The sequence below is a fragment of the Lathyrus oleraceus genome, chromosome 4, assembly GCF_024323335.1.
Source record: "Lathyrus oleraceus cultivar Zhongwan6 chromosome 4, CAAS_Psat_ZW6_1.0, whole genome shotgun sequence".
Lineage (NCBI taxonomy): Eukaryota > Viridiplantae > Streptophyta > Magnoliopsida > Fabales > Fabaceae > Lathyrus > Lathyrus oleraceus.
The window spans coordinates 5,457,875-5,469,014 of NC_066582.1; the positions used below are offsets into that span (position 1 = coordinate 5,457,875).

Below are 11,140 nucleotides of genomic sequence, written 5' to 3' on the forward strand. Positions count from 1 at the left end.
TCTGTTTTATTTGTGTTGCTTGATTTGTGGCCATGTGTTTGTTTATTTGTGATTTGGGGTTTGGAGAAATTTTAAGGGTTAGGATTTTTGAGTTTATGTTGACACGATTTGGTTCTTTATAATGTTTATTTGATAAAAATCGACACCAGATTTGAGATGAGGGAAGAAAAATATTGGGGGTTTATATTTGATTTGAAGAGTTTTAGGAAATTTTCTAGAATTCTGGAAAAGGAGATGAAGAACATTCACCGTGTTCTTCATCTCCGCCCATCCCACCACTGTGATTGATCCTTCTTTCGAGGAATGTTCTTGTCTTTTTGTGTTTGTAGACGGTGGAAGTGAGAGAAGGCTGAGAGAACGAAAAAATATGAAAGAGAAAGAAAATGACCAAATAGCTCATGTCTCATGTGATGGTACATTTTAATGTTTTCCCCTGATCCCTTAGATGAGCCCCACATGGCGCTCTCCAAGCCATGGATGAGGGTTGATTAGAGTCAATCCATGGGCCATGTACAAGACGCTCTAACATGTGACTCAACTTTTGGCATGTTCGATGGATCCAAGGGCTTTGACGTGTTTGAAGCAAGATAAATTCATCACTATGTGACATGGATCAAATGGTCATGATTGGTTCTCACTTTTGTTTGCTTGAAGATGTGCCTTCTTACAAGCCACACCCCCTTTGCATGAGTGCTTAAACGGGTATTTGTCTCATTCCTTCCCTTATTTTTTATAATTATATATTTTTTGTTTATTTTTATTTTCTTTTATTTCATTAATTTAGTTTTTATTTATTTCTTTTAGAAAATAGTATTCTATTAAAATGATAAATTATTTTCTTTATCAAATTAATGAATTTTAACAAATAAAAAAAACATAATTTTCAATGAATAATTAAAATTAACATTTTCCAAAGATAAAATTTAAATCCTTGATCAACATTAAGAGATTTTGAAAAACATCTCATCAATCATTCCACAATTTGAAAACCTTTTCAAAATTAAATCAAATCACTTCATAAAATATTTGATCAGTATCAAGTTTCTTCTTCGCTTACTCGAAGTACATTGAAAATCTTTTTCTCAAATAAACTGAATGAAAAATGACTGATCAATGCATTTTAATGCATATTCTTCTACTATTTTACTTAGACAAATCTATAGTTTATTATATTATTTTTACTATTTTAGTGTGTTTTTATATTTAAGTTTATTTTTGGTTTTATTTTATTTTCGTACTTCATTTTCAGCATAAATAGTTATTTGATACCTTGTCACTATGCAGATCATAACTTGAGCTACGAGAATCGGATTGACGCGTTCAAATAGGCGTTAGAAATCTGAGAGGTTAAGCTAAAAGTTTCATGTTGAAGTCAGAAGCTGATTCGGAGTGAAGAAGGGTCGAATAATTCGTTTTAGTTCCAGAATTAAGAAAATACTTAGTTTTTGGATCGGTTTTGTATTTTTTTCGAGTCGGTTGCTATTAGGCCCGAATTCCCTTGCTCTATTTAAACAACTTAGTAGTTTTAGGATTGGGAGATTGAGCATTCATGAAATAGAGAGTAGGGCATACAAATATCATGGAAAGCTAATTCCCAAAGAGTTGATCTGCTGTATTCGAATTCCGCTTTGAGGTTTTTATTAATTTCAGTTAATTTCGATTTATTTTCAATTCTTTCTACAAACTCTGTTGCTTAATTCGATTACTTTCGTTTACTTAATTCGATTGTTTCTTATAGGATAGAGTTGATTAAATTTGATTGTTTGTACGATCCTTAAATATAATCACGTTAGCGTAGCTTTTTCGCTATCGTGTTTGATTAAGTCGCGTTTGTTTAATTCGCGTCTGTTTAAATCCATTTGCTTAATTTGGAAATTAGAAACATACATCATATAATACCAATTACACTTGTCAGTGGGTATTGTAATCGAATGGGATTGAATCCGCTAGGGAATTGAAATTACAAGAATCACTGATAACTCAGAAATTGATACAGTAGATTAACTTATTTATCAATTTTGTTTTTACCTTTAATCATCTTCGATTTAAGTTTTGAACCTTAAAAACCCCATTCTTTTCATTCGTTTGGTTACAACATTCAAGAGTCCTTGTGATACGACATTCGAGTGTTGCTTCCGTTTTACTACACTTTTAAACTCGTTTTTTTGACCCGTGTGCAACAACGGATCAAATTGGCGCCGTTTCCGTGGTCTCTTGTAGATTCTAACTATTATTATAGTCATAGGTGTTGTGTTTCAGCGTTCTTGCGTTATGGCCTTTTCATATTTTAGCATAAAAAAATTTGTTTTTAAGAAAATCGTCTTAGATTATTCTGATTCTTTGTCGATTCATTAGAAGAAAAAAAATCAAGGATCAAAACCTCTATTTAGAGTCTAAATAGTAGACGCCGCCCTAAAAACCTGAAATTCCTTATTTTTCTATTTTTTATGATTTGTTTTTTGTTTCGGTAGTTTCAGAAAATTCCGGAAAAAATCTCAAAATTCTTAATTGACTTTATTAGATTAATTTTCATGTTTTTCTATTTTTTGTATTTTATTTTAATCTTTTTTTTCCAGCATTTCAATTGTTTTTGCTTAATAGGGGCATTGTCGATATTTTCCTATTTGTTGCTGCATTGTTGGATTAGTTATGTGTTTTCTCATTGTTTGTTGATTTTTTTTTCTTTTCTATTGACTTTAACATGGCTGACCAAAGAACTCTGTGAGAACTTGTTTCCCCTGATTTTAATAATGCTTTGTGTATTGAATATCATGTTGATGTTGTACCTTTCGAATTGAAATCTGGTTTAATACACTTGTTGTCAAGGTTTAATGGTCTTGCAGGTGAGGATCCGCATAAGCATCTAAAAGAATTTTAGGTTGTGTGTTATACACCATTGAGGCCTCAAGGAATTACCGAAGATCATGTCAAGCTTAGAACATTTCCATTCTCACTACAAGGTGCTGCAAAAGATTGGTTATACTATCTTGAGCCAAATTCTATTAAAAGTTGGAATAATATAAAGAAAATCTTCTTAGAAATATTTTTCCCTGCTTCAGAAGCTTCTTCAATCAGAAAATAAATATGCGGCATTAGACAGGTTGACATGGAATCATTAGCCGAATACTAGGATAGATTCAAGCAATTAGTGTCGAGTTGTCCTTACCATCAAATTTCTGAATAATTGCTAATACAATACTTTTATGAGGGATTGCTAACAATAGAAAGAAACATTTTAGATGCTGCTAGTTGTAACACCCCATACTGCTTTCAGGATTACCGACTGACCCCACAAACCAACACGGGTCTTTTCAGCATGCTTTTTCCTCACTCACATGCTTTCCGAGAAACTTCCTAGAAGGTCACCCATCCCAATACTACTCCAAGTCAAGCACGCTTAGTTATGGAGTTCTTATTGGTCAGGCTACCGAAAAGAATATGCATCTTGTTGGTATAGGTAATACCAATTAATCCTTATAAGCCTTCCTTCAACCATGCAGTCTCATATATGCATAGCCTCAGGATCCCTCTCATTCCGATGTGAATTCAGTTCTCCCCTAGAAGCTACTAGGAGTGTCTCATTGTCATGCCTCATGCATCGACAACCACTCCTATCGCCCTCGGATGTTACATGTAACCACTTTTCGGTCTCTCCGACCTCGGGTGTTACGCTAGTGGTGGAGCACTTGTTGATAAGACTCCAGCTGCTACCAAATCCATGATTAAGAACATGTCACTCAACCCCCAACAGTTCACAACAAGGGATATTTTTGTGGTCCAAGCAAAAGGTGTGAATGAAATTCAGGTTTCTTCTTCCAACAAACCTCTAGAAACCAGAATTGATGAACTTACCTCTTTAGTGAAACAGTTGATGCTACCCCTGCCACAACCACCACTGAATCCTCCCCAAGTAACCACCTTTACACCTTTTGCACCTTCACTTGAGGATCTTGTCAAGTAAATGACTGTAAATAATCTTCAGTTTCAACAACAAACAAATTCTAGTATTCAGATTTTGCAAACACAAATTAGACAGCTTGCCACTTCAATGAATGTCATGCAATAAGCTCAAAGATCGAACCAACTACCTGCCCAAACAGTAGTTAATCCAAAAGACCCTAATGAGAGTGCAATTTCCTTGAGGACCGAAAAATTTGTAGAACCATCCCCAAAAAAAAATAAAAAAATTGTTAGTGCAACACCTGAAAATAAACCTGAACCTTCTATTGTTGTTGAGGCTGAAAAACAGTATGTAGCACCAATCACTTTCCCATAAAGAGTAATAAAAAATAATAAGATTGACAAGGAAGAGCATTCTATTTTTTAAATAGAGTTGCTTTCTGAATTTGTTGATGAAGCTTATTCTGATTTATTTTCAGTTGATTTTCCAACCTTTTCTGATTTTGATGATATTTACTCATGCGATGATTGTACTAACACTAACTTTTGTGTTGTTTGTGCTGAGATTGATGTTGCCTTGCAGGGTGCCAACGTAAATGAAGTTATTTATGTAGCTAAAGCTCTTGACATCCCGTCTGCCCCAAATATATTGTCCATTGAACAACCACCTTCTTTAGAGCCTAAACCACTTCCTGAGGATTTATATTATTCATTAAAGCTTCAACTTGAGCAGGAACATAAGAAGGGAATTTGATGGACCTTGACTGACACTCGTGATATTAGCCCATCCATATGTATGTATAGGATCTCACTTACAGATGGAACAAAAGTAGTGAGGCAGCCCCGTGATCCTTTAATTCTTGATGTTGTGAAAAAGGATAATACTTTCACGTGCTCATTTAACACTTTTACTTATCGAAGACGCTTCTTTGATCCTGGAATACAAGGGGAAGGCACTAATCAAAATTTCAAGGTCAATGGACACTACCCAAAGCTACTCCATGAGAGCCCGACTTTGGAAGAAGAGACTGTAGAAGAGCTCTTTTTAGGAAATGATGTTTATGCGATCATTTATCCACCTTGACTCCTCAGGTGTGTTCTTTCCTATCTCTCTTCTCTCTTATTTTATACTTGTGTTCTTTCATTAAGGACAATGTGTGTCTTAAGTCTGGGGGAGAGAATAATTTACTTGTATGTCTTCTTGTTTTCATTTACTTACTTGTTTTATTTTGTTTTTAAAATGACATTTTTTTCTGTGGTTTTCGAGTTGCAATTGTGAGTATTTTCTATGTTCTCTTGATTAAAGACTTATGGTGTGATATGATTGATTCTTTTTGTGCATTTTTAGTATGATATGTTGGACTAACTCTAAATTGTACATAATTTATGATAGATCAATTAACCTTGTGAGATTTTGATCCTTTTAATGGATAACATTCAAAAATCCATCTCTTTCTTTCTTGTGTGATTTCACTCATGTCTGTTAGTCTCTAGAACTTGAGTTGACTCTTGTTGAAACTTTTTGTCTACTTATACACATTGATGTGATAAAGGCAACTTGTTTTTATTTTGTTTATTTTTTAGCCATTAGCCAAAAAGTCAGCCCTTAATAATATTATCCCTTGTTTGAAAATCCCATTGAGCCTATTATCCCATTCTTTGTTTAAACTCATTACAAGTCTGAAAGTGAAAAATAATGTTATCACCCATTCATAGGGTTGAAAGAGTCTTGTTTGGAGTTGTGTGAGGTTGAATAAGTATAGTTGTGATATTTCATTCAAAAGTTGGTAGAAAAAGAATATATATATATATATATATATATATATATATATATATATATATATATATATATATATATATATATATATATATATATGTGTGTGTAGAAAAAGAAGAAAAAATATAAAAAAGTGGAAAAAGCAAAGAAGGGTGTCATTATATTTTTCTTCTGAAAAAAAAAAGAATAAAAAGATAAAAGAGAAGAAAAATAGCAGAAAAGTTGTTGTTTGAAAGTGGATGAATGTAGTTCAACTCCCGCAAGTTCTTTCATGTCTCTTTTCTCCCTTTGAATCTTAGCCTAGTACCCCCTTAGGATTTATCTCATCCATACCCTGACCAAGTTACAACCGAATAAAAGTTCTTTTGATCTTTGTGTGCATGCAATTCAATTGTGGATGTTAAAGTCTTTTCAAGATTATGGTAATATTTTCTTTCATGATGTGTTTTGAGTGTAAACAGTCTACCTAAACACGTGAGAGTTTAGTGGATTTTATCTTGTGAGAATCTTGCTGCTTTTGATGTACTCTTTGGTAATTTATTTTTCATGTTTGCTTTGAATGTCACAAAAGAGTTACTTACTAATGTCATTTTCTTGAAGCTTAGACTTAGAATTTTTCTTGCACCTTGTATCTTGATAACCTTTGGAATTGCATGTTTTGTTTGATCTTGTTTTTTCTGTTTTGAGTTTTGAATTTATAATTTTACTCGAAGTGCAAAAATTCAAGTGTGGGGGAATTTGATCAGTGCATTTTAATGCATATTCTTCTACTATTTTACTTAGGCAAATCTATAGTTTATTATATTATTTTTACTATTTTAGTGTGTTTTTATATTTAAGTTTATTTTTTTCTTTATTTTATTTTCGTAGTTTATTTTCAACATAAATAGTTATTTGATACCTTGTCACTATGCAGATCATAACTTGAGCTACGAGAATCGGATTGATGTGCTCAAATAGGCGTTAGAAATCTGAGAGGTTAAGATAAAAGTTTCATATTGAAGTTAGAAGCTGATTCGGAGTGAAGAAGGGTCGAATAATTCGTTTTAGTTCCAAACTTAAGAAAATACTTAATTTTTGGATCGATTTTGTATTTTTTCGAGTCGGTTGCTATTAGGCCCGAATTCCTTTGCTCTATTTAAAAAACTTAGTAGTTTTAGGATTTGGAGATTGAGCATTCATGAAATAGAGAGTAGGGCATACAAATACCATGGAAAGCTAATTCCCAAAGAGTTGATCTGCTGTATTCGAATTCCACTTTGAGGTTTTTATTAATTTCAGTTTAATTTCGATTTCTTTTCAATTCTTTCTACAAACTCGTTTTCTTAATTCGATTACTTTCGTTTACTTAATTCGATTGTTTCTTATAGGATAGAGTTGATTAAATTTGATTGTTTGTACGGTCCTTAAATATAATCACGTTAGCGTAGCTTTTTCGCTATCGTGTTTGATTAAGTCGCGTTTGTTTAATTTGCGTCTGTTTAAATTCATTTGCTTAATTTGAAAATTAGAAACATATATCATATAATACCAATTACACTTGTCAGTGGGTATTGTAATCGAATGTGATCGAATCCGCTAGGGAATTGAAATTACAAGAATCAATGATAACTCAGAAATTGATATAGTAGATTAACTTATTTATCAATTTTGTTTTTACCTTTAATCATCTTCGATTTAAGTTCTGAACCTTAAAAACCCCATTCTTTTCATTCGTTTGGTTACAACATTCAAGAGTCCTTGTGATACGACATTCGAGTGTTGCTTCCGTTTTACTACACTTTTAAACTCATTTTTTGACCCTGTGCGACAACGGATCAATGACTAATTTCGCGTGTGCCTCTTTTTTCTCCAATGGTTTGGACACTTGGTGTAGAGCTCGTTGTTTGAATACTTGTCTTCCGTAATAAAGTACAATAATTACCCGAATTTGGTTCGTTCTTTCATAGAAGGAAAAAGGTTAATTGAGCGTAGGGCTTTTTCTTCCTCGAGTATTTGGATACTAGCTATAGAGTTCGTTGTGTGAATACTCGTCTTCCGTTAAGGAACCATTACTCAATTCACCTCACATCTTTTACAATAAACTTGGATGAAAAATAATTAATTGGGTGTAAGCATATTCCGTCCTCGAGTATTTGAATATTGGTTGTAGAGTTCGTTGTGTGAATACTTGTCTTCCACCTAAAAACAATCCAACAAATCAAACCTATATTTTCCGTCTTAGCGCGATGTCAAAACCTTTTCATAAACAAAAGACGTTTCGGTCAACCGAGACGATGCAAACAAAGCTTCGTTCCTACCATGTGCGAAAAGTTAGAACGTCTTCCGCTCGAATGCGATTAGAACATAAATTTGTGAGAATCTAAATTATGTTGTCCATTCTGATACAGTGTAAATGTTCACTTCTCTATGTTTTGGATAGCAAACAATGTTTTCCGCTCGAATGTGACTAAGTACCTTTCGCTAAAATCGACAACCAACAAACATTTGCTACTCAAAACTACGTAGCTTTTAGTTCTTCATCACACCTGAAAATACGTAGTAGCGAGATTCAACGTCTCGTTAGACACTCTAATAAAAAACTTATTTTTAGTCTTTTATTTTTATTTTTATTTTTATTTTTAACTTTTAATAATTTGAAGAAAGCAAATGACGTAAGTTAACACTCTTAACGCAAAGATTATTAAACGATTTTCGTTGAGTACAACAAATATAAGGCGTGTTAATATTTTCCATTCGCATAACCGACTCTTGAACCCGAATTTAATTGCGACGATCATTTTCTTTTTTTCTATTAAAAATTTTATCAATATTTTTTTTAACACTCTTAACGCGACGATCATGATTCTTTTTTACACTGCAACACATAGTATTTTCTAATATCCTTTTAGTAGTAGTCAACCCTTCAAAGTTAACTATAATCTTCATCACCTTAAAAAGTAATTAATCATAATCTATCTCGCCTTGTCAGTTTCAATTAAATTAAAGATAAAAAATAATATATTTATAAAGATGAATGAATTACAGTATGTGGATATATTTAAACGTTTTTGAAAATTTAAATTGAATAGGAACATCCATAAATGAAAGTCCAAACAGGAAACCGTGTGAATGAAGCTATCACATACGATGAATACGCTACAGCTGCATTGAAGAGTGACTACTAGAGTTGGCAACCTATCACTGTAATAAACCATCAAGCACCGGCCGCGCCAAACACTCTCCCACCCTTTTAGCTAACGACAATCTTGACGTGATTCAACCTCCTAATACCACGTGTAACCTTTTCATTCCTCATACTTTTTCAGCCTCTTGCGTTCTTAAGCTTCAACTTTCTTCCCCCTTTTCCTCTGTTTCATCACTACTTCAGAATTTTGCTTCTCTTCCTCAGATCCAATTCTAGAATATTCCACACCCATGGGAGAAAAGGAAAAGGTATCAAATTTTAATCTCATTTTCTTCTTCTTTTTTATTAGTAATAGTTTTGATGGATCATTCTCTTGATCACTTTTTGATTCAGGTAACCACCATAATGAAACTCAAAGTTGATCTTCAGTGCAATAAATGCTACAAAAAAGTCAAGAAAGTTCTCTGCAAATTCCCTCGTTAGTCTCTTCTTTCATCATAGATTAAGAAACTAATTCAATTTTATTATTATTGATGTTTTGTTTTGTTTGGTGTTTGAAATATTTGTGAACAAGAAATTCAAGACACGGTGTTTGATGAGAAGAACAACTTCGTAATAATCAAAGTGGTTTGTTGTAGCCCTGAGAAGATCAGAGACAAGATTTGTTGCAAAGGGTGTGGTGTCATCAAAAGCATAGAAATTCTAGAACCTCCCAAACCCAAACCTAAAGAACCAGAAAAACCCAAGGAGCCCGTCAAGCCTAAAGAGCCTGAAAAGCCCAAAGAGCCAGAAAAACCCAAACAACCAGAAAAGCCAAAAGAACCTGAGAAACCAAAAGAGCCTGAAAAACCCAAGGAGCCTGAGAAGCCAAAAGAATTGCCTCCTCCACCGCCGGGGCCCAAGCCCGAGCCGCCAAAAGAACCTGCAAAACCACCACCGCAGCCGGAGTACATACCGGGACCGCCACCGTCGATTCCGGTATGTCCTCCGCAGATGGTGGTTCCGATTGGGGTATGTTGTGGATCATGCTATGAAGGTCGGGAAGGTGGGCCATGTTTTCAAGGTTACGGTGGTGGGCCACCACAAGTGAGTTGTTACGATGGGTACTACGGAAGACCGATTTATGATAGTTACGGTGGTGGCAGACCTTGTTACGTGAGTCGTTGTGATGAATATTTATGTGAAGAAAATGCATCTGGTTGCACAATTATGTGATGATCTCATTTTCCAAATATGTCACTAGTGGCCAACTGTTGGTTATCCGTGTAACTGTCACGACACTACCTAATATTTGTCATAGGTGGTTCATTTTCATCATCAAAATCATGGAGTAGTTTTTGCTTTGGTACATTAGTAGTACACGTTAATAAAGGGATTTGGCAGAAAGTAATTGTATACGATGGAGTTGGAGGGGATTATATATAGAATAAATAAACGCATTCTATATACTAATGTTGTTTTTTAATGTGCAAATTGATTGAAAAATGGGTTTATTTCTTTTACTAAAAAGGGAGGGGAGAAATTATAGAAAACTAATGGAAAGAAAAGGAGAAAATGCTCCTTATATTTTATCCACTTATTTCTTGCATGCTTTGCTATAAATTTCATTCTCATGTTTCATTTCAAATCATCACCTTCGTATTAACACTTCTATAACAACAATATGGTGAAATCCTTTTGAATGAAGAAAACCAAAAGAGAGTTTAGTCATCTTTGTTAGTGAGTTTGTAATAATAATTATTTTTTTAGTTATTCATTTACAATAAATATATTCTTGGTCCATTGTTATTATTGTTATTATTACATTGTGGAAAAAGTACCATCTTGCGATAATCATCGGTTGGTATTCTATTAGTTGTTTTAACTGATATCTTTTCCAACAAGTGGTATTAGAGCTTCGGCTCACCACACATTTTAACTTTTATTATTCATAATGGACGAATCAACCTCGACGACATCAACAACAATGATTAAGTTAATCTCTTCAAACTACTCTATTTGAAAGCCAAAAATGAAAGACATACTATATTGCAAAGATTTGTATCAACCTTTACAAAATAAAGGGACGAAGCTAGCCGACAAGTCTGATGATGATTGGAATTTGATGAACATGAGAACTGTTGGACAAATTCGAAAATGGATAGATCAAAGTGTCTTTCATCATGTTGCGTAAGAAACAGTTGCGTATATGTTATGAACGAAACTTAAAATTTTCTACGAGAAAAAGACAACTCAGAATAAAGCCTCTATTATTCAGAGATTGGTGAACCTCAAGTATAGAGAAACTCGAAGTGTTTCAGAACACTTGAGTGATTTTCAAAGATTGATAAATCAAC

General features: G+C 33.6%; 1 protein-coding gene across 1 annotated transcript; it reads left to right on the forward strand.

Annotated features, from left to right (window-relative positions):
• Positions 1-8,751: 8,751 nt before the first annotated feature.
• Positions 8,752-10,256, forward strand: LOC127138293 (protein PYRICULARIA ORYZAE RESISTANCE 21). Its single transcript, XM_051064709.1, has 3 exons — positions 8,752-9,112; positions 9,198-9,282; positions 9,379-10,256. The coding sequence occupies exons 1-3, from the start codon at positions 9,095-9,097 to the stop codon at positions 10,017-10,019; spliced, it is 744 nt and encodes a 247-aa protein (XP_050920666.1). The 5' UTR covers positions 8,752-9,094; the 3' UTR covers positions 10,020-10,256.
• Positions 10,257-11,140: the final 884 nt, after the last annotated feature.

Bases quoted from the DNA above. Each gene is read 5' to 3' on its own strand.
- LOC127138293 (XM_051064709.1), top strand. The intron at 9,283-9,378 runs GTTAGTCTCTTC...TTTGTGAACAAG, and splicing joins AGTTCTCTGCAAATTCCCTC to AAATTCAAGACACGGTGTTT.